The sequence below is a fragment of the Morchella sextelata genome, assembly GCF_020137385.1.
Source record: "Morchella sextelata strain SCLS chromosome Unknown scls_10, whole genome shotgun sequence".
Classification (NCBI taxonomy): domain Eukaryota; kingdom Fungi; phylum Ascomycota; class Pezizomycetes; order Pezizales; family Morchellaceae; genus Morchella; species Morchella sextelata.
The window spans coordinates 541,837-564,949 of NW_025408625.1; the positions used below are offsets into that span (position 1 = coordinate 541,837).

Genomic DNA, 23,113 nt, shown 5'->3' on the forward strand with positions numbered 1-23,113 from the left:
ATTACCCTCTCTGATGCGTCAGCTAGACCAGCTTGCCCATCAGCGAGCGCGAGCGTTGCCCGCTATTTCGCCCGCTGCAACGGTTGCTACCCACCAAATTTTGGGTGGACGCTCGCTGATGGGCAAGCTGGTCTATCAAGGAAAAAGCTCTCCGTCAAGCCTGACTTGAGGTGTTACCCGCTCACCTTACCACCCTTCCACACTAACTTAACTTTAGGTACATGTACCTCTCCTCTTCCCACACACATCCCCCTCCACTGAGTATATGATGAGATACCCCCCCCGCATATGACGAAACAAAATCCCCCGCCCTCGTCAAGTACCAAGAGCGGCCTAGCCATGCAGCATCTTCTCTGCTTGGTGTATGCCCCTCTATGAGAGTGCCCCCTTCGCTCTATCAGTTTCTGGGTTGGTGTTGATTCTGTAGGAATTGGTTCTATGGGCATTAGTATGTATACCCTTGAGTCGTTTTGGGGATCGTTATCAGCTCTCATGTTAAACTGAATTATGGCCAAGAAACAAAGGGGCCTGTATTAGAGGGTCTTTGCTTGCGAGTTTTGACTTTGGCTTTCGACCAGTTCCTCCAACCCCTTTACCTTTAGACTGCTGGCTTTTGCTTTTTGCTCGTCTTCATTTTATTTTTGTCTGCGCTCAGAGTCCTAACCACTTCTCTTCCGGGCCAGATAAACTGACGGACATAAAGTCTGTTGTCTTTGGCACGCTGGGGATTGTTAACCTCCATGCTAAATTAGAATATGACTAGGGAGCAGAGAGCTTTGATCGTGGTATTTTGGCCTGCAAGTCTAGTTTATGGTTTCTATCAGGGAGACCAGTCTCTTCTGGTTATTTGGTTATTTGACTGCTGACTTTTAGGAACGAGTTCCGGCCCAATTGTTCGTCTTTGGTTCTACCTTTTGTCCAAACTATCTGTGGTTCCCCGTTGGACTTTGGAACATCAGCTCAATGTCTTTAGCACATATACTAATTGACAATATAAGACACGGTGGGGTGAGATTGGAAGAAGACATAGCTAGTCCACTCTCCATCTGTTTTTCATGAGGTTTAGAAGTGCCTTCACTCCATCCATCCTAAATAGGGCCATCTTGGAACGTTGTACTCAGTTTTCTTTTGGGACTTGGGGCCAACTGCAATTCAGCTTGACGCTCAAGTTCGCGAGCAAGACTTCGGACTCCTTGTTGCAGAGTTGATAACTTCATCCTTGTCCGTCTACTTGGGCTTACATCTTGACGGGACCATTTATCACCTACTACTGGCCGCTGGGTTGCAAACATGTGCAGAGGATGATATCTCTATGCTGGGGAAAGTATAGATACTTTATCACCGTGGTATTCTATATCTAGGACGCTGGTTGAAACCTCTCTGGCTACGCTCGTAGCGTATTTGATATAAAGTCAAAACAGTTCTTCAAGCTTCCGCCTAATATTATGAATGTGGCTGTGCACACTTTTTTCTATCTATTAACAACAGGGTTACGGCGCCGCTCTCTAACAGATTATGCTTCTTGGGGCCGCAATATATTAATTAATAAGTTGGCGTTGGTAGTGCCAATTACCAGACCGCTTTTTTTGGTTTCCTCCGGCTCGGGAGAACCCTAGCCCCATACAAGTATTATAATACTACACCTAGGTATCATTCCCCTCTCTTCCTCTCCCCCGGGCCCCGGCCGAGGATCGGGCTGACTATCTCATTGGGCAGTAACTCTCGGCTTTTCCACTATTGGCCAACTGGTCCTGCAGGTGTACCCTTAAAGCCAAGCACACCCTGTACCTACGGCGATAAACAGCCCTTTGAATCTTCACACTCGGAGGTTATGCTCGATCGTAATCTTGGATCAATTCCAATGAGGAGAGGGGAACGAATGATCGCATCGGGGTAAATCGGAACAGACGGCCATATAGAAGTCGCCGGTAACGATAAATTGCAGCTGTCAGAACAAGCCCTAACCCAATCCCTTGACCTGTCATTCGTTATGAAACCTCCGTAAACGCAACGATAACGGATAGTTACTAGGCTTGTTGCCAATCCACCTACTATGTACCACACTTGGAACGAGCCTCAGCAACCACCCCCCACAAAGAAAACCCCACTTTATCCCACATCTTCGATCCTATCCAGTAGATCACCGAGGATATCAACTGCACACCCCGTCCTAGTTGCAGCCCGAATCGCCGCATTTGGCTGATGTAAGCCCGATCCGATCGGTCGGGTCAAGATGATTGGGATTACCCTATATCATTGGCACCAGTGAAATTTCCCCGCACCCCACATCATTTCTTGTCTATTGATGTGGTTAGTTCATCGTGTACCTACTCAGACCTGGAGCTACAGTTGCATCTTCAACATTTCTCCAGATCAGGGGCAACTGGGATGGATATGAATGGCAGTGCACTAAGAAAAGGCCTTCTTAATAAACGAGCAATGATACATATGGAATGCAGAGAAGGATAACTGTAACATAGAACGTAGATATCATTACTTTTCCCCCACCTTCCTCAAAACACCACTTCTCAAATTCTACAAAACAAAGGAGAAGGAAAAAGGAAATCCAGAAAGAAAGAAAAAAAAAGGAACGAGAATTGGTCTATTCCCGCTCCTCACAACCCCCATTACCCGCGTAAGCTCGAGAATTGCAGCTGTCCAGCCATATTGTTTTTGAATTTTGGAAAAAACAGAATGCATCCCCCAAACCCCAGAGTAAAAACCAAACACACATACAATCGTATAGAATATCAAAGTATCCATGGACTAGAAATGAAGAAATAAGAGATAAAACACCACCACCCGTAGGTTTTCTATATTTGCTTTGGGTAAGCCAGAATTCCTACGTTGTAACTTTTATTGTTTTAAAACGGTTTTTTGATGTACTTAATGGCATTTAAATGAGGTCGGCAACATTCCTAAAACCCAATTAGCATGAAGATTATGGCGATGATAGATTAAGCAGGATACAAACATTGGCATCTCCTCGATCTGGGTCGAGTAGAACTGTTCGATCTCACGCATCATGCGGACATCATCCTATAAAGGTCAGCTACCTAATATTCAGGTATATCAAGCGGATTGACTTACAGCAGTGACGAAGTTAATAGCAACACCCTTTCGTCCGAAACGACCACCACGACCGATGCGGTGGATGTAGTTCTCGCGGTTAGCGGGAAGGTCATAGTTGATGACCAAGGAGACCTGCTGGACATCGATACCACGAGCCAACAAATCAGTGGCGATCAAGACACGAGAAGACCCTGAACGGAACTCCTTCATAATCAAGTCACGCTGAGTCTGGTCCATATCTCCGTGCATAGCGGAAACGGTGAAATCACGCTGAGTGAGCTTCTCGGTAAGCCAATCAACCTTTCTGCGGGTGTTGCAGAAAATGACTGCCTGGGTAATTGTAACAGTCTCGTACAAATCGGAGAGAGTGTCGAGCTTCCAGTCTTCTTTCTCAACAGCAATGTAGAATTGCTTGATACCTTCAAGGGTCAATTCGGCCTTCTTGACCAAAATGCGGACGGGGTCGCGCATGAACTTGGTGGTGACCTCCAACACATCCTGGGGCATGGTGGCTGAAAGAAGGACGACTTGGGTCGACTGTGGGAGAAGCTGGAAGATGTCGTAAATTTGTTCGGTGAATCCACGCTAGAGAGAGAGAAATGTTAGTAGTGCTTAAGGAAGAGTCCAGTCAGTAGTTTACATACAGACAACATCTCATCGGCCTCATCAAGGACGAAAAGCTTAATCGCATCGGTCTTCAAGGCGCGGCGCTGAATCATGTCGTTAACACGACCGGGGGTTCCAACAACGACGTGAACACCGTCCTGGAGGATCTTCATGTCGTCACGAACGACAGTTCCTCCGATACAAGCATGGCACTCAACGTTCATGAAGTCACCGATAGCAACGACGACCTTTTGAATCTGCTGAGCGAGCTCACGAGTAGGGGCCAAAATCAATGCCTGGCATTGCTTGAGGTTGAGATCAATCTTCTGGAGGACGGAAATAGAGAAAGTGGCAGTCTTTCCGGTTCCTGACTGAGCCTGGGCGATGACATCGCGGTCTGGTACAAGAGTGATTTAGTGAGGGGGGTCCGCGGATATTTTTTACACAACATGCAGCCGCAGTGGTTGTCATGCAGAGTGGGGGGACGGTGGGGCAAAAGAGGGGTAGTACTCACTGTTGATCACGGGGAGAATCGCACGCTGCTGAATAGCAGAGGGACGCTCAAAACTATTTAATGGTGAGTATAATTGAAATTAAAAAATAGTCCATTTGAGTCTTCTTACCCGTAGGCGTAAATTCCTATATCAGAAATGTTAGCTTGTGAAATTTTGTCTTGGCAGCGCATAGTAGCGCTACTGGAACATCAAAGAAATGTTTCAAAACTAACCTCTCAAAAGTTCAGGCTTGAGGTCCATGCTGTCAAAGTTGTCGACGGTTTCATCATAGTTGGACTCGATTTGTCCCTAAGGAGTAGAAAATCATGTAAGTTTAAGTGCCTATATAACCCCGCCAAAGAGAGCCCCGCAACCCTGTGAGGCAAAGGCCCGAGGGAGGGGAGAGAGCGTGATATGGGCAGCCAGAGCCAACAGGACGGGGAGGAAATGTTTAAGGGAGGGGAAACTTTGGGCTTACCTCGACGTCTTTCAAACCTTCGGTGGCCATGTTGGGTGGGTAGTGAAGTTTTTGTTTTAATGCTGAAGAAAACGGATTAGTCAAGTCTTCCCCTAGAAAATCCTAGCCAGTAAACCAGAAATCCATACTTTTTAAAGTAAATAGCTATCAAATGAGTCTCTGCTAATAGGAGAGACTGGAGTGTGGTGGATGATGGTTGTAAGGTTGGTGAGATGAGAGGAGAAATGGAGAGGAGGAGGGGACGGCAACAGTTCAAATAAAGCAAAGCAAAAAAAAAAAAAAAAAAACGAGGGGTGCCCACAAGTGCAGACTGTTTTTTTTTTTCCCCAAGCGATGTAACCCGCCACATCCCCCCACTAACTAATTCAGCCACTTTTGTCTAGAATAGAATAGATCTACCAATTCTAAGCGTTATCAGCATATCAATACTATGGTAAGAATTCCATTAAGGGCGTAATGCTGAGCATGAACACAAACTGGCAGGCATAAGCCACAGTCACACTAGCAAACCTAGGAGGTAAAATCAAAACCTTACATCACAACTTATAAATTTGGAAAAAAGATATCAAGTGGACAGTGATGGCTCCTTCAACAACTCTTACAGATCCTATACCCTCTCCACCATCAAAACGTCAGAAAATATTTTCAGTGACAGGTGTGAATACAGAAGCCGATATTCTTTCAACTTCCGATGAAAAAGACTTTGAGGATACAGCGACTATTTCTCCCCATCCTCTTCGAATAAAGCCCAGCGGAAATGCCTACACCTCGGAATCGAATCTCCGTGATACCTCAACGGGATTATTTGCAATCATTCCCGACGAATTGATTATCGATATATTAGGATATCTAGACGCCGAAAGCCTTACTCAACTGGGATTTACGAGTAGGGGTTTTTATGCCTTTAGTCGTCATGAAGAGCTATGGAAAGCGCTATTTATAGAGTATGCATAATCCTCACATTTAGAGCCAGGCCTTCGCAACATCGACTATGTACCGCCGATATTTTTGCCTGTAGTATTTGCTAACCATATATCTCTCAGATCACCTATGTCTAAGCTTCCATTCACCTGGCGTGGAACTTGGCGTCGAACCCATCTATCATTACCTTTCAGTAAAGAGGTTCTGATACCAACTCCAGACCTATTTTCTGATCCCCTTCATAGACCTTTTCATATGTCTCAAATTCCGCTTAAGCCTTATGCTTCTAAGATCCCTTCACAAAATGCTATCCTTTGTCTCCCCGACATGACTGCAGAGGATTTTAACGAAAAATACTCCACTACACCATTCATACTTACCCGTCCAGTCAAGGACTGGGCAGGATACAAGGAGTGGACTATTGCATCTTTAGTGGACAGGTACCGTGACGTCCGCTTTCGTGCCGAAAGTGTAGATTGGCGACTCAGTGATTACTACGATTATATGAGAGACCAAACGGACGAAAGCCCGCTGTATCTTTTTGATCGGGCATTTGTAGAGAAGACAGATGGAGAGCTAGGACGTGGTTTCACAGTGCCTGAATGCTTTGGAAAAGATTATTTCGAGGTTCTTGGAGATGAGAGGCCTGATAGACGGTGGATGATCCTGGGACCTGAGCGAAGCGGCAGTACATTTCATAAAGTAAGGAATCATGAGTCTTGTGTTTTAGGAGAGGTAATTAGTTCTAATAACCGGCCGTAGGACCCAAATGCGACCTCGGCCTGGAATGCCGTTATTGAGGGAGAGAAGTACTGGATAATGTTCCCACCAGGGTCTCCTCCACCCGGAGTCTATGAATCTGAAGACCATAGCGAAGTTACATCGCCCTTGAGTATCGCAGAGTGGCTTGTAGGCTTTCACCGAGAGGCAAGGAGAACAAAAGGGTGTCGAGAAGGTATTTGTAAAGCTGGCGAGATACTATACGTCCCATCAGGTAATTTCTGTCATTTGAATAATCATCGCTGCCTCTAATAACCTCCATATAGGATGGTGGCATCTTGTGGTTAACCTTTCACCATCGCTTGCATTGACCCAGAACTTCATACCTCCAACCCAGCTTTCGGCCGCGATAGAGTTTCTACGGGATCAACCGGGGTCAGTATCTGGGTTCAGTACGAAAAGAGTGAGGGATCCATATGGATTATTCATAAAAAGGATGGAGGAGCAATATCCAGTGGAGCTCCAGGCGGCTTTGGAAAAGCTGGAGAAGAAGAAAAAGACAAAGTGGGACACGCTTACTAATACAAATGGGCAAGGCTTTAGCTTTGGTTTTGGCTGTGAGGATAGTGATGATGAAGAATGAAATGAATAAATTGGGAAACCCCCAGATGCCAACGGTTTTTATGCTGGAGAATCATAAAACTTTAAAACACATGTACAACACTTACGAACAGGACATTGAGTAAAGCCGTCGATTGTGTTACATCAATGTTTTTATATTTTGTGAGAAAAGCAATGTATCAATTAGAAAAAAAAGCCAGGAATATGGTACACAGAATTATACACATTGAACAAAAAGAAATGATTTTAATCATCGATACCGCCCCATTCTTCATCTTCCATTTCTTCATCCTCATCTTCGCCTTCGGGCTCCGTTTGAGCAACCTTTTTCTTAATCTCGCCCTCCGGAGCCTTTTCAAATCCCCAGTTGGCCAATCTCCCGTCAAGCAATAATTCCTTTGCTTTTACCCTAACCATTTTAGTCGGTGACTTTACGCTCAGTATTTGAAACGGCTCGACTAGCTGTTCAACAGGCAATTGATCCTTCATGTGTTCTGGACTCAGTTTCTCTAGCTCATCCACAAAAATATCCGTCAAATGAAACCGAAGGCCGTTGGGTACTTTGTTGTCAGTAGGACTATTGAGATGCCTGTCAGTTCACCCCACTTTCCCATTCGTATCCAGAGACTCCATGAAAACTTACTTTAGAGGTACCTCCTTCATAACCTTCACAACACTCTCAACGAGACCAGCATCCCAATTCCTTCCACGCAGGTATCTGAAGCTACTCGCCAAGTACATTCTGACGAGCAGCAAGAATTTGTCCATCCTCAACACATCAATTCCGTTCCATTCACGAACCATGGTAATCCAAAATGCTTCAAGAAACAACACAAAATTCTTCTCCTCCATGGGTGTTAAAAGCTCTGCTAGGTCGGCAGCGAGTCGCTGCTGAGTCCGTGGGCGATCCGACAGCCACATGCCTATTAAGCTACCCTTCAGTATCCCAGACAGAGAAAGACCACTCGCTTGCGCAACCTACAGTAAAAAAGTCCTTTCCATAGCTTCAAAAGCTCTATCTGAGTGAAATTGCGTTGTGAGGAAAGGTAGCTGCGCAGCGACGCTACAGCTTTATCGCGGGTTGGTCGGTCTATTTAAAAGTGTCAGAGATTATAATATTATTCGAAACATTTAGTAGAACGACCTTACCATTCGCCGCTAATTGCTTCACAAATGGTGCTTGCTGAAGTTTTGAGTCGGCCATTTGTGAGATTTCGCGATAGTGGGGCGCTGAAGAAAAAAAAGTTAGGTTTCAGAAAATTGTTAGTGCAACAATGAGCCTCATTCATTGCGGCCGGGTAATTATACAACAATTATCAGGTCTAGCTCTCACGTCACTCGTGAATTCCACATTTCGCTGCTATTTGTATTCACGTTTTAATTCTTCTCAACGAACTGATAAAAGTGAAGGATGATTAAACGTAATTATGATAGCAGTAGTAGACATAAGAAGCTGCAAGAATCTAAGGTATATATCTCCGTCTCGGACTACATATATTCAACTTATCATGATTACATGTAAGTAGCCATCTCCCCAGACCTACCTACATGATGCACTATTGCCGACTCTCGCAAATAGGCTAGATTGAGTTGGGGGCGTGAGAAAATAAAAATGATGTTTTGCTGCAAGTCCAAACTACATAATCTCATTTCAATCCTCTAAATTATAAAGTATAGTGTAATTGAGTGACATCAACAATATTGACAAAAATACGCTCCAGTGTGAATTGCGGTTGTAATGGACCAATCAAAACATTTGTTTACATTGTGCCGGGTGGTTTGGATTATATTATCCATAACATAATACAATAATTTGAATTATCTCTTTATTTTATTCTAACCCTTTAGAAAACGTAGTTACATGTATGCTTACTTTAGACCATTGCTGTAGAAAAAAAAACATACATGTATTGTAATGCGAATTTCGTAGCAAATCTCTTCTGGTGGATCAGATCTTTGTTTAGAGCAAAACCTATGGCTCTCGAGATCTCTCCACAGTTAATAAAATGGACTTAATTTTCCGCATCAAAATATCTATAGATATAGAAGGAAATCTCTTCCGCGAAATATATTCTCCATTGCTGTTAATAACATCGAGTGATAGTATATGAAGAGAGAGGTACCTATGTATCATTAAAAGCGCATTAACACGTGTGTATCCAGGCCTACAGCTACCTTCTCATAAAGTCAAAAGTAACAAACCAACGAGGGATATAACTTTGCCCAACCAATTCAATAAGAATATACATTCTGAGCTCGTGTGGACCACGGAAAAGGAATCGTCAATAAAATTCGATCCATAATTCGCCTTCTAGCGCCTCAATAAAACAACGTTAACCATATTCCAACTTCGCACATAAATAGCTTATCTGCCTCCAGAAGCCTGCTTCATGATTAACGACTTCAACCCAGTCATTGCATCAACCGCACTCAGCCCAAAAGACCTCAACGCCACGATTGGAGCAGATGTTGTTCCATACAGCTTATGGAGCTTGTCAACGACACCCAACATAAGGTGATTCTTGAAGTATTGTTCGGAGTAGTATGGCTCAAGAGAAAGAACGGAACCTTGGATGCATTGTCAAAAAATGTCAGGCGTAAAGGGTTAAAAATCAATGATAAGGTTTACCTATATCCTGCCCGTTCTGCACAGCTGTTTCAACAGTCTTGATTAAAGATTGAACATCGCCGATTCCTTGGTTCAGTCCTTGGCCAGCAAGTGGATGAACTGTGTGCGCAGCATCCCCAATCAATGCAACCCGCTCCCCAATATACGTATCGGCATGCCTCAATTTTAGCGGAAACGAGGCAACTGATTTGTCTTGTATGCCCACGACCCTTCCAGGCACACGGGTATAATCGAATTGAGTCACTGATTCTCTCCACTGCACTTCTCCCGCGATTCCAGAATCAAGATCTTTGATGAAGTCGATATCTACATGGCTCAGCCTAAACGCAGCATTAACCATAGCAGCCATATCTGCAGGTGCCAAGGTCTTGAGCTTTGCCGCGTTCTGGGGGGTTGTGGACCACACGAGGGTTGCAAAATCACCAGGAAGCTACAGTTTATCAGCGTTGCAAAGATGAGTGAAATTCAGAGGAGGCTTACAGGTAGCAGTGCCACTGGTCCCGACGGCAAGAATCTCTGATATGCCGTTTTTTCCATTCCCAAGGAGCTCCCCTCAGCCAACTTCACAGTGGCAACCACACCATGGCGATCATAGTCCCATCCGCGACTCTCAATCCCAGCGAACGTTCTGACGGGCGAATTGGCACCATCCGCACCGACCAACAATCTCGCCGTTAGCTTCCTCCCGCCTGTAATCTCTACTGTTGGCCATGTCCGAAGATCAAGCTCTCCGTTATCTTCTCCGAAAGATATATTTTCAACGCGGGTCTTGTCTATCACTTCTACCCCACCCAGCTCGGACAAGCGCGAGAGTAAACCGTGAACGAGATTGGTATTCTCAGTCATGTATGCGATTGTTTCACTGGCGGATGGATTCCAATTAAATTGAATACGAGAGCCCGAAATGCCATCCCAAACCTGCACAACGACATTAATGATCCGGCCTTTAAAAATTTAGAATAAGCTTCGTACCTGCATGCCATGATAGGCCTGGACACGGTCACGGTCCACATGCTTCCATGCTCCAATATCCGTCAAAAACCCAACCGACCCTGGTGTCAGTGAGCTGACTCTGTTCGAAAATGTTTGAGGCTCAGGCTTCCAATTTCTCCCGGGAGCCAAATCGAAACCCTCAACAAGTGCAACCCGAAGGCCGTTTGTTACACTTGATGAACCTACAACACGAATCAGAGAGAGATAATTTTATCCCTGTGAACTAGGGTTGAACATACGCAGAGAGCTCGCCAACGACAGTCCTGCCGGCCCACCACCAACAACTACAACGTCGTACAGATCTGCTTTAGTTGCAGTAGCATAGCTTCTCCTCGCGTGGCTTACTCGAGGCCTCATGGCACCATGATTTGTTCGCAGGGCAGATATCACTGCAGAATATTGTCGTAGGGACCTTATAGAATTCATCTTGTTGTGTAAACTTGCGGTAAAGAGATTGGGACGGAGTGTGGGGTTAGCGAATGCGACGGTGCACGGACCATGTCCTCTATAGAGTAACATGGGGCTCAAGAGCACTCATTACTGGCAGATATCCTCTTCTTTCTTGTAAGCGCAGGAGGACCATATGATTCAGCAGATATGTACGTGCTTCAACAAAACGTGCATAATTATACAAATTCTAGTGCAAAGACTTTAGTGTAAAAATAATAAAGAAATACATCACTTTAGGTGAAATTTAGAACGGAAAGACTTTAAGGAAATGTCTCATGGCCAGCCACTATGAAATGTAGGATTCAACTTATCAATCATTTATCCGCCACATGATGATTACATCTACTTTGACATTTTACGCCTAGCTTGCATACTACATGTAGTAGTACTTAAACCCAACGTAACCCTCAAGGAGTAGAATACCTCAATAATCTTTCATATTTTCCTTTGGGATTCCAGAAGAGGCGAAGGACTAGGTGTTTTACTGTTCGTGATCCTGTACTCACCTAGTAATAGTTCAACTAATACGCGATACAAGAATACATGCATACTTAACAATAAAACCTTTGAAGGCTCCACCACAAAAAATGGAGAATTAGGTACCAAAGCATATATAGTTCTTTTCCTGGATCCTAAACTTTCGAACATCTTTACAAAGGCAAATGCGGAGAAACGAGATACAGAATCAATTCAAGGAAGAGGTGCATCAAAAATCAAAATGGTATATCCGAACCGACTCCTGCCAAACATTACTTCCTTGAACCTGGTTTCTTCTCACTCAAAGTCCTCTCCGTGAGTTGCTTCTCCTCTTCGGCCTTCATCTCCCTAACCTTCGCCAACACTACCTCCCTGAAAATAGCAGATCTTGCCGCTCTTGAGAGTCTGCCGGTACCCTTTCCAGTAGTAGTAGAACTAGAGGGCTTAGAATCGCTGGGCTTTGTGACCCCCTCTTTGGCAGCTTCCTTTGCATCAGCCGGTACATCGCCCTCGTCGGGATCATCATCGCGCATCCTGAGGGCTTCGATACGGTTGGTGAGTTTGACCATTTCAATACCGCGGCGGAGACGGGCCTTGGCGATGTAGGACTTAATCTCTGGTAAGATATCATAGTCGGTGGCAGTTTCGCCCTTGAGCCAGCTGTGCTTGAGTGCTTCCTATATCGTAGACGAATTTATTAGTCGTCGTCCACAATTCCAAAATAATGTTAGATAAAGGGCAGTATTACCGAGCTAGTGGGGCGGTCTTCTGGCTTAGGTTGCAAGAGATCTCCGATAAAGACCTTTGCATCTCTACTAACTTCCTTCCAGTAGCGCTCATGGAAGATAACTCTCCCATTACTACATTCGTCGATCAAGTCTGCAAGACTCTCACTACGGAATGGCGAGTACCCGCAAAGTAAGGTGTAGGTGATAACACCCAAGGACCACATATCGACAGCTTTTCCATGCCCCTTCTTTAACATAACCTCTGGAGCTGCGTAACCGAAGGAGCCGGCCATGGTGGTGAGCATTTCGTTGCTTGAGTCAAGCATCTTGGCGATACCGAAATCGGCAAGCACGAGGGAGGAATTCGCATCAGGGGTAAGGTACAACAAGTTCTCAGGTTTCAAGTCTATGGGATCGATTGTGTCAGCTTTTTATTCGTTCCCTCATAAGTCTTTATAGATTGATAAATGTTTACCCCTGTGGACTATGTTGACGCTGTGCAAGTAGTCAACAGCTTGTAGAACCTCGCGAATAGTCTGCGATGCATCCTTCTCGGTGAATTTTCCGTATTCGCAAATACGATCGAAAAGTTCGCCGCCGGTAGCTAACTGAGTAACGATGTAGTACTTGTCCTGTCAAACGGATGAATCAGTATCACCGAACTACGAAAGATCACAGCCCTGGTGGAGCAAAAGAAATCGCAAGTCTTTACCCTTGACTCAAACCAATCGCGAAACTGAACAATATGCGGATGGTGAAGCCTCTGTAGTAGCTTTAATTCGTCATACACCATCTGCTCGTTACCCTTGACATTTTTCTTCAAAATGATCTTTACGGCGACTTTCCCTTCGGGGCCATCGGCTTCGCGAACGATTCCGTAGGTACCTGCACCCTGTAATATACGTGCAAAGCTCGGTCAATCTTTTTTTTCGGTTTCTATAATCACAAAAATTTCAGGGGAAGGAAGGAGCGGGAGACTAACCAAAGTGCGGCCCATTTTGTACTGGACCCTGAATGGTTCATCGTTATCGTCAGTGAGTTGGCTTCTTCTAAAGCTACCGAAGCTAATTCCAAAAAACATTGCGCGAGGAATAGCTGATTTTATCAAGCTGAGTATCTCTCACTTCTTATCATAGGTAGGCGGCTGCCCGTGTAGCTTGTTAAGGACCGAGGAAACTAATAGAACACGATAAGGAGTAAGTAACTGTAAAAGCACCTTGCGATACTGAACACGCGATATTATGTTGATAGGCGAGATAATAAAACACAAATGATAGAAAGGCTTGGGTAGAAGGATGTAACGGGAATGAACAGAAAAGGAGAGACAAATCAAACGGAAGCTTACAGCTCATGTTCTCGATTAACCACTTGTGAACCAACAGATGTCTCTAATTATTGGATTATCTGGATGAGTATGCGAGCGAGTGGAAGCGGGTGATGTATTTATTTGACTGTCTCGAGAATGGAGATAGGAAGGTAGAGGGCTGATCGGGGGATTCCAGGGGAGAAATAGGCTTTGACGTTCTAAGGGTTCGTGAGCTGAATGCAGCTGCGGGGGCGGGGCAACCCCTTCGCAGATTAGGAACGCTCACCTCAAGGTTAGGGTTATTACAAGGCTACATGTACGCACAGAGAAACCGCGCCTACAACAACTCAAGAGTAACAAATACTACTCATTGCCAGGATTGAACGCATTCGTGGAATCCTCATAGAATGGAGGCACCTGCAGTCGATACATCTCACATTCAAGTCCACATTCATGTACTCTATCGTATGTTCCCTAGCTTATGTAGGCTCGTGCCCAGCCCTCCCACACTGCCCGGGCATTGTAACCGGAAAAGCTGCACAGAGGAAACTCCATCAGCCCTGTTGCACCATTGAACGTTACTATACTAGCGGTCAGTGGGCGCCGCATCGGGCGCAGGGATACTCATCGGTGAACTACCCGGGGAAAAGAAGCACTTTGGACTGGAAACTCATAGTGGATATATTGGATGAATTAGAATTAGATGAATTATATTCCACCTATTTATGAGACTTAATTGATACCTTAATTCTACCTCATAGTCGCATTCGCACAGATCCTTCTACGATACCACATGTACATGTATGGTACGCTCATCAATAGCGGCGCCTTTACCTCGAGATTTAAGTAAATTGTGCATCTACCAAACCCAGCCACAACCTGTGAGGAAACATCTATCAACTCGGATATTCAGCCCCAAACACATCCAGGCCATTCTGTCACCACAGCTATCACATGATTGATCCAGGGTACGCCCTGTAACCCCTCTTGAGCCGCATCTTATCCCAACCTCAGGCCACCAACCATCATAGCCCCAGCCACGTGGATTGTCCCGCTTACCTAACTGTGTAACGGCCTCTTTCCCCCGCGTCCCGATTTTACACCACTGCCCCGCTAGCTCAGGTCCGGGTTTATAAAAGCCCGCATACCAGCTAGCTACTTGAGCTAATCCAAAATCCAGAAACAAACAAACCAAGCTTCACATCATTGTTTTCTTTTCTGTAATTTCTTTCTCTTTCTCAAGCAGCAATGTCACATGCAAGGCGTCTCCAACGGGAGCTTCAGAAAGTATGTTAGCATAATCCCCTGGATTGAGCTCCTAGAAATATTACACTTACTAAGATTTCTAGATGCACCAAGACGTGCCAGTGCCAGGGATCACAATGGTCAACACAGAAAATTTTACACAGTGGCAGATGGATATCGAAGTTCTTGACCAAAACCCAATCTACCATGGCAAGATCTTTCGCCTGAACTTCAAATTCACAGAAAACTACCCAATAGAAGCGCCAGAGGTTATGTTTGTTAGAGCTATTGATCGAGGTGCGTTCTGGATCCCTGAATCGATAAGTCAGGTTAAGCTAACACAACTCCAGAAATCCCCATGCACCCTCACATTTACTCCAATGGCGTCATCTGCCTAGATCTCCTCTCTTCTGGCAACGGCTGGTCACCCGTCCAGAGTGTGGAATCCGTCTGCATGTCAATTCAGTCAATGCTCACAGGCAACACCAAGAATGGTACGCATGTCACTATGTCAGCTAGTTGACATATACTGATAAGATAACCAGAACGACCTCATGGTGACGAACAGTTCGTCCTTGGCGCTGGAAGGTCCCCTAGGCATATTAGATTTGTGTATGACGATCCTACAGTTTGATACCCTGACAAGCTATAGGGATTAAAATTGGTTTGGCAGTACACGTATGTCTCTGCCAAAACTATTCTTTTCTCTCTTTCTCTTTTGTATTTCTTATAACTTTTTAAGGCGTCAAGGTTCACACAAAAGGACGTCTAGGCATACATGGATGGGGTTACAGGTTTGAGTAGGAAGACTTACAATTGTTATTATGGATATTTACAATAAATAAGCTCGTTGCATTCTAGCCTCAGATTTCCTTGAGCTTGTTCAAGTCATGGTCGATCACTCGGGATAGACTCATCATAATTTGTCACTCTACCAACTACTCTTTCAAACCTGAAGGGTTATAACACCTAAATAAAACCCCCACCCAGGTATACCCCCAATGTTCATTCAACAGAATTGTTTGAGCCCAAAATACACATGAGCATATGCCTCAAATGGTTATACCCCAGCGTCCATCTCGATCATAGCGACCACAAAGCCCGTAAGATCGATACCAAACAAGCCCTTCGAGGAAAAAATTATTGACAGTATCTAATCAGTAATTTGTAGTGATCGAGTCATTAACGATTACATACATGGTTGCACGGTTCTGGTTCTTGGCAAATGCCAATGATCGAAAACACAATAAATCGACACTAAGCGCCAGCGATGCGCTAGTTATATAAACTTAGTTCTCAACGACACTTAATTAGACTCGCAGTGAAGGGGATAGTTAGACGAGGAGTTGCGAGGCTTAACTCCTAAAACCAGACTCCAAATAAAAGCTAAGTATTGATTTATTAGTAGAAACTACCAAGTCTCACCATCCCCTCTCTCGCCATCTTCTCCACTGCTCTAAGCCTCAAACGTCACAAATATGAGTGTGTGGTTATATGATATTGAATTTGTCATTATTATCGGTATCATTATCAACAAAACCAACCTACATAAAAACGAGAAACCTCGAGACAAGCCTTACTCTAAATGAGTATATATTACTACTTCACCCCCAGCGGAAAGCAGAATATTTGAAAAGATAGGGATATAACACGGATATATAATACCTAAATTATATATAGCTTGTTCTTAGACGGCCACTCTAGATCTAGTCGTGGAGGTACGACCGATAGGTCTCGAGATTTCCTTGGCTTTGAAAGAATTTCGTGAGACAACATAAATGAAGTGGTCTTGATCCTCTTTGTCAGGGAATGACTAAGCCAAATTTACACAGATCACGGAGAACAGCCTATAAATGATGTGTTTTTGTGAGATCTGATGCTATAACAGGACCGCTTGCTCAAGCACCAAAACAGGCGATTATACAAAAAGTATTAAGGCAGGCCAACAACTACTATCGAGCTCTAGTTTATTAACCCTTTTAGTACTTAAGATCATTCTAGTGGATGTGATTACCGATCAAGCTAATTGCAATATGCTTATTCCTATGGTTAAAAGTACGGTCACACAAGCCTCATGAGAAAGGCTCACCAATGAGCCCATTACCAGGCGACTCACATGAACACATGTATACAGCAAGTATGGGGATTATTTGGTTGGGTCACCGAATATCACTCGCTCGATCGCTACGATCGACAGACACTTGATCGTCACGAATCAAATTTCCCAGAACGACACGTCCATATGACATATATAGAGGTGACACGTTACAAAAATGTGAAAAAGAGAAACTAGGCCTCTAACCCCAACATCGACGTGAGATTACCAATCATACCGTATCCATCAGCATTTGGGCCGACCAGCCCGGTGCGGGTAAATATGAGATCATTGGTATAGAAGTAACCCTCCTAATACATGCGTATACATATAAGTTAATGATCTCGAGAGCTAGGCCCACCCTACACGATAAAAATACCTAAAAGTAGCTCCACGACCGGAAAATCGCGAATAGATTGACAGATTGAATGCTATACAACGATTCATTGCAATCGAATGCTTGACTTGTTACTCCTTCCCCTGTATGAGCATACATGTTTATCACCGTTGATACATGACTATGTATATATATAAGGCAATTATAGGTGTAATTCTATGAAGCTTCGTTGAGATCGAAGACCCAATTATCTCTTCCACAAGGACACTCCTTCAACGACTTCCGCCAGGCACGTGCGTTTTCAGCTCACCTTCATCAAACTGATTGAGTCGCGCTCCAGATCAACGATCACGGCGTGTTATTGCACATCTCGTGTCTATCGCATATTTACCCTTAGACCATCACACTTTTTTTCGTTTCTAAACCTAATTAGGCTATCCTGCGCCCTAACGACAGACCTATATATGGATGCTATATTCGACTTCATTAACCCTAACAAAACCCTAGCAGAGTCGCCTTTGGGAGTAACGAATGCAACTGAGCACTCTGTTACAACTGCTTCATATATCCCATTAATTCCAGAGCAGTAGTTAGATTATGCCAGTGAATTTTATACAGTGGAGTCCCAATAGTAGCATTCTCGATAATAGCATATCCTCGATTGTAGCATATAGTTGGGCAATCCCAGACGAGTCGGTACGGGCAATTTGTTCTCGATACAAGCATATTCTCGATAGTAGCACACGAAAATCCGTTCCCGACCATATACTACTATCGAGACTCCACTGTATTGATAAAAACAGCTTTGACTTACTGGGCCTGGAACCGTTATTAGTTCACATCTTTTCAGATAAAACGATGGGTGATAAGCCGTGATGGATCTATCTTACCAACGTCATTCATTTGCCCAATTGCCGCTCGCATCAATTAATGTGACAAAGTTTTGTCACATTTCCCATGGGCAAATCATCTACATGCCAGGTCTCTGGCGACAGAACCATACATGTCATTACGTGTATTAAGAAACCAAGCCTTCCAGTTGCTTTGATTTTTTCATTCCCGGGTATCGACACCGACACCGATCGAGGAGGGGAAATTGTGCCCATTAAGCGCGGCTGTCAACTTTGTCACCTCCGTAATTATTCGGTTGAATTGTACGATTGCCAAGAAAGGATCATTCCAGGATCGGATGAACAGTTTTGAAACAACCCATGGGGATCTAAGATCTTAGCAGGTCGATGTGTTGATAAAACGGATATCGTTATGCCAAACCAGATGTGAGTGAGTGATAATATATGACCTTCCGACGCAACTCCGATTTCAGTAATAGAGTCAGATGCAATGGATGTTTCAAGTTTTTGCTGAGCCAGGTCCGACTGAGCTAGCTGACTACTTATCTATCTATCAGTTATTCTAGATTCATGTAGGAACGACTGATTCTGTAGACTGCTGGGCTGAGTTAGAGAAGTATGCGAACCTATTTCTTCCCGTCTTGTTTTGAGGAGGGGTTCGAGTCACTCTTTTTTTTTTGTCCTACAACTATTACAACTCGAGCAGTGGCTTAGTTGTTTGAGGTTCGGAGACTCTTGGTTCGCGATCGAGGGGTTGCATCTATTCGCGACCAACGATAATCCAATATTTACGGTGGTGCGGGCATGTGCATCGGAGTTGCGGCTCTAGACCGCTTTGGCCGCTTAGTTGGCGGAGGTACCTACCCGGTGACCTTTTTCGCTCCGTAAGGCACCGATTCGTAGGGCACTAACTGATGCAAGTGAAATTTGACAGGAGGAATTATATAACTGCACAGCTGTACAGCTGATCTACCAACTGATTCAAAAACTGATTTGCAAACTGATTTTATTGACTGGCTGGCTTAATTCTGACTGATTTACTGACTGATTTACTACAGCTGGCTGAGTTGCTGACTGATTACTGACTGATTGCGGACTGATTACTGACTGACTGATTCGCGCATACAAGGATCTAGGCGAGCAAGAGAGAAGTAACAGATGCCCGACTTGTGGGGAAGCAGCGGCAAAGTCATGCAGTGATTGTGAGTGGGGGATGTTAGAGATGGTGTGACGTCTGGGGGCCAGAGAGATGGAGAGGGGGGGGAGGGAGAAGCAACATGCGATATGCCCAGTTCACTATTCAGGGCATCTTCTGTGATACAAGGAGGTCGATGCCGCGGGAGTTCTAGATTTGGGAATTGAAAACATTTGACTGGCACGTTTATGGAACGGGTAGAACAAATAGTGCGAGCGAACGAACGAGCGAGGGGGCCCTTAATTCATGTGGGATATACTCGTATACATGGGGGGCAATGGCTTTTATTATTTTACCGCTGCGATTGTCGTCGTTTTTTGTCTTTGTCTTTGTGTGTCCTCGATCCTCTCCCCTCTTCCTTACTCTCTCCTAAGTCTCCGGAGTTGCTCCGTCCCACTCAGCACCTCAGCACCTCAGGTGTTCTGTTCTGCCCCCTCACTTTGCTGTCAACAAGCAAGCACCACTACCAACCCACGGACTAGCCACCCATCTACCCTTTTTCTTTCATCGACGCCCCTCCTCTCCTCATCGCCAGATTCTCCACACCACTCTTCTTTTATTTTTTTTGCCGGGTTGTCTTAATCGTCGTTGCTTGCCTCGTGTTTGTATTGCCACTTGGCCAATCGCTAGTTTACACCTCTTATTGTCGCACTAGTGCCTGAACTCCACGCTGATTGATAGGCGCCACAATTCCGCTATTACAACATCCCATCAAGCAAAGAATATAATACAGAGCCAAATCAGTAATTTTTAAAAAAAACCATTTCTCTTGAATTTGAAAAATTTCACTCTAAACCACTCGCTACTTAAGGGAACAACTCCAATACCTCTCAATATCAACTCCAGTCAGATACTGAGAGCTATGTCTAACCAGGATATTCCCCAATATTTTGAGTTCGGGACAGGTTTTCCAGAAAACGAATTTTTCGGCGAAGGTGGCCCCATCGACTCTTTACTTAGCTTTTCCAACGTATTCAACCATGCTAGCGGTCGCTCAGTTATGCATTCGTCAATCCAAAACCGCCCAGGCTTGACAAGAGGAAGGATTCCTGGGCTCCCCCCATTTCTTCACCACCACCCTATCATTGATATGGATCCTATGGCGTTCTTCGGGCAGCAACAGCCACCACAAGTGGGATTTCCAGCACGGTTAGGTGTCGACCGCCGCTATGAGAGGATACATACACAAGCCCCGCCCTCACCTCCCATCCCACAACCTTTAAGTGGACGTAATCGAAAGCGCCGCGCTTCAGAAAAGGCGATCTCAGAACTTAAGCACATGCGCTTAATCGACCTTAAAGAAGATGATGACTGCTGTATTATTTGTATGGAACCATTCGTGGACATTAAAGCATCCACTGATGAACCCAAACAAGAGAACGCCCTTCAGATGCCATGCGGCCACATGTTTGGTTCTCATTGCCTTAAGCTTTGGCTTAAGGATCATAGCACATGTCCCACTTGTCGCAAGGAGGTGGACTTTGTTGAAGAGGATGAACGGGGCGCCATGGCAACAAATCGTCGGCGGGTTGGTGGTGTAGATCTGCGTCATATCCCAGGAGTGTCAAGTAGGCGTGTGGGACGGGAGGCAACAGTGAACCGGCTTGTAGAAGTAGAGGTGATTGTTCGGCAGCAAAGGTTTGCTGCCCCTCCATCACAAGAGCAGCTGGAGCCAGCAACAGTAGCAACACGGGTTGGCGTGACAGGAGAAGCAGGATGGATGGCAGCGGCAGCGGGAGTGGTAGCAGGTCCACATGTACCACCGGCACCACCTGCGAATCAGTATTCGCAGTATATGAGCATGGTTGGTGGTGCGTTTCCGAGTATTAGAATTGAGGCATCGATGAACCGCCATCTACCACCGGCAGGGCTCCCAGTAATGCCTACTCAGCAGACGGTACCAAGGGTCTGTGGTCCCCACCACCCAGGACATATCCACAGAGTTGCTGGTTCTCCTGCTTTCGCTCATGGAGTGTTCCATAATACAGGCACCGCCTTACATGCACAGCAGCAGCAGCAGCAGATGATGAATCAACCAGATCAACCACATGTACCAGCGAGCATGCCTCAACGCTCTCAATCTCACAGACACTCATTACGACAATCTCAATATCAACCGTACCCAGAGGTACTTACTGCTCACCATAGCTCGCCGATCACCCCAGAGTCGATGATCGGCATGTACGGTGTTTCTCCCTTAGGGCTTCCTCCCCCAGGATATTCCTCCGTAACAACGAACATCACGCCTGATAATCCAGCACAGGCCCCGCTCCCAAACCAATATGGTGTGCCACGATGTCCGTGGAATCCCGCTGTTCGTGCGCAACAACAGCAGCAGCAGCAGCAGCAACAGGTATACCAGCAGCGGCAACAACGCCAGCAACGTCAACAGCAACAGCAAGGAATGTATCAACAGCAGCAAACCCCTAACATCGACCCTTCCCCAATTTCCCCACTTTCTCACCTCCAAGTCTCCGGCTCAAGACGCGTTTCAGCAGCTTCACAGGATCAGTGTGATTACACAGATATGTCCATGTGTCAACACCAGTTTGGCAACATCAATCCTGAATTCAGCGCCGGCAATATCGCACTGCTGCCACCAGACCAGACACAGATTATACACCTAAATTGTGGACATGGGTTCCATAGAGCTTGCCTGTTATCAACCACAAAATCGAGGGCTCCGAGGGGTGAGGCGCAATGGTTGTGTGGGAAGTGTGGAAGATATGAAAACGAGGTAGAGGGGAGGCAACAGCAGCAGATAAATGAGCAGTCACAGGAGGTAGCAGAGTAGACCGGTTCTGTGGATCTAGGGTGGGTGTGAGGAAGGGGGTTGAATAAGGGATAATAACACAAACCACATGAATCTGGGGTTTGAGGTGTGATTTCTTTTATTACATGTGGCCTATTTTATCGTGCCAATTTTTTAGGGGGCTATTTTTTTTCTCTCTTTTTTTCCTTTCCATATTATGTAGCGCTTTCCTTCTCTTCCCTCCACGACCTTTTTAATGTTCTGGCAATTCTTTATACATATTGGTCTGTGCTACATTTATCACAAATGATGTTTCCCTTTATTTTCTTTTTGCTGTCGGATGAAGAGAAGGCAAATTTTACAACGAGGGCGGGTGTTTGAATTGATTTGTAGGAATAGCTGCAGAATTAGGGTTGCGATATATCTCCGGGAACTAGAAAGGCCGTAGGGGGCCCTTCATTTACTATTAAGTACACCTACTTAAATTTACGAAAACTGTTCTCGGTGTACTAGGTGTCTCGCCATGACTTTCGAGTTGAAGAAACGTACTTTTGCTAATCAAACTACATTTCCCCCCGTTAATTGTTAATATCAGAAATTCTCCTATAGGCCTATCTTATATCATGACGCAATTAAAGAACAAACATCTTCATTGCCATAACTGTAAGGTTGCATGCAATTAATGAATTAAAAAAAAAATCATCACACAAAATATGTGCGAGTGATATATTGTGACTAGGCCATTAGCGATCATGATTTACACTTCCAAGATACGTAGCCAGTTATACATCCTACCTCGAGGCCTATATAGATGATGTCAACAAGTGTACCGCACTATACGATAAAGAGAATCTGGCTACGGGTTAAGGATTATCTGTTCAGCAAATATTGGTCGAAGGATATCGAGATGGTTTTCCGAGCACTGCCAATTATTGATTGGCTTACGGTAGAAACCCAGCCCAGTTCTAATTCAGCCTTCCATGTGGAGGCCTTAGAGTATTGCCAGAGACAATACTTGAGGCTTTTAGTTTTGTAAAAGAGCGTACTTAATCCAGCGTAGAGAGCTTCCAGGCTCCGGGCCTTACTGCTGCTAATAGTATCTTTATTATATCTATCACGGAAGATATTAAAACCACTACTCTG

The 23,113-nt window shown here is 44.9% G+C and overlaps 7 protein-coding genes across 7 annotated transcripts; 3 read left to right on the plus strand and 4 right to left on the minus strand.

Annotated features, from left to right (window-relative positions):
- Positions 1-2,896: 2,896 nt before the first annotated feature.
- H6S33_001123 (uncharacterized protein) lies at positions 2,897-4,680 on the minus strand (the record flags this gene model as incomplete). The annotated part of the gene is made up of 8 exons (XM_044832466.1): positions 2,897-2,918; positions 2,975-3,039; positions 3,091-3,657; positions 3,717-4,075; positions 4,193-4,245; positions 4,302-4,317; positions 4,406-4,481; positions 4,651-4,680. 8 exons carry the CDS (start codon positions 4,678-4,680, stop codon positions 2,897-2,899), a joined length of 1,188 nt encoding a protein of 395 aa, XP_044694090.1.
- A 1,146-nt stretch (positions 4,681-5,826) lies between these two features.
- H6S33_001124 (uncharacterized protein) lies at positions 5,827-6,934 on the plus strand (the record flags this gene model as incomplete). Its single annotated transcript, XM_044832467.1, has 3 exons — positions 5,827-6,273; positions 6,334-6,565; positions 6,618-6,934. The coding sequence occupies 3 exons, from the start codon at positions 5,827-5,829 to the stop codon at positions 6,932-6,934; spliced, it is 996 nt and encodes a 331-aa protein (XP_044694091.1).
- A 224-nt stretch (positions 6,935-7,158) lies between these two features.
- H6S33_001125 (uncharacterized protein) lies at positions 7,159-8,116 on the minus strand (the record flags this gene model as incomplete). Its single annotated transcript, XM_044832468.1, has 4 exons — positions 7,159-7,489; positions 7,556-7,835; positions 7,895-8,002; positions 8,062-8,116. 4 exons carry the CDS (start codon positions 8,114-8,116, stop codon positions 7,159-7,161), a joined length of 774 nt encoding a protein of 257 aa, XP_044694092.1.
- A 1,161-nt stretch (positions 8,117-9,277) lies between these two features.
- On the minus strand, positions 9,278-10,960 carry H6S33_001126 (uncharacterized protein; the record flags this gene model as incomplete). The annotated part of the gene is made up of 5 exons (XM_044832470.1): positions 9,278-9,480; positions 9,542-9,971; positions 10,022-10,459; positions 10,514-10,716; positions 10,774-10,960. The coding sequence occupies 5 exons, from the start codon at positions 10,958-10,960 to the stop codon at positions 9,278-9,280; spliced, it is 1,461 nt and encodes a 486-aa protein (XP_044694093.1).
- Positions 10,961-11,733: 773 nt separating this feature from the next.
- Positions 11,734-13,186, minus strand: H6S33_001127 (uncharacterized protein; the record flags this gene model as incomplete). Its single annotated transcript, XM_044832471.1, has 5 exons — positions 11,734-12,138; positions 12,210-12,595; positions 12,665-12,821; positions 12,902-13,081; positions 13,172-13,186. 5 exons carry the CDS (start codon positions 13,184-13,186, stop codon positions 11,734-11,736), a joined length of 1,143 nt encoding a protein of 380 aa, XP_044694094.1.
- Positions 13,187-14,743: 1,557 nt separating this feature from the next.
- Positions 14,744-15,374, plus strand: H6S33_001128 (uncharacterized protein; the record flags this gene model as incomplete). Its single annotated transcript, XM_044832472.1, has 4 exons — positions 14,744-14,782; positions 14,845-15,037; positions 15,091-15,234; positions 15,286-15,374. 4 exons carry the CDS (start codon positions 14,744-14,746, stop codon positions 15,372-15,374), a joined length of 465 nt encoding a protein of 154 aa, XP_044694095.1.
- Positions 15,375-20,080: 4,706 nt separating this feature from the next.
- On the plus strand, positions 20,081-22,012 carry H6S33_001129 (uncharacterized protein; the record flags this gene model as incomplete). Its single annotated transcript, XM_044832473.1, has 4 exons — positions 20,081-21,029; positions 21,110-21,124; positions 21,207-21,571; positions 21,617-22,012. 4 exons carry the CDS (start codon positions 20,081-20,083, stop codon positions 22,010-22,012), a joined length of 1,725 nt encoding a protein of 574 aa, XP_044694096.1.
- Positions 22,013-23,113: the final 1,101 nt, after the last annotated feature.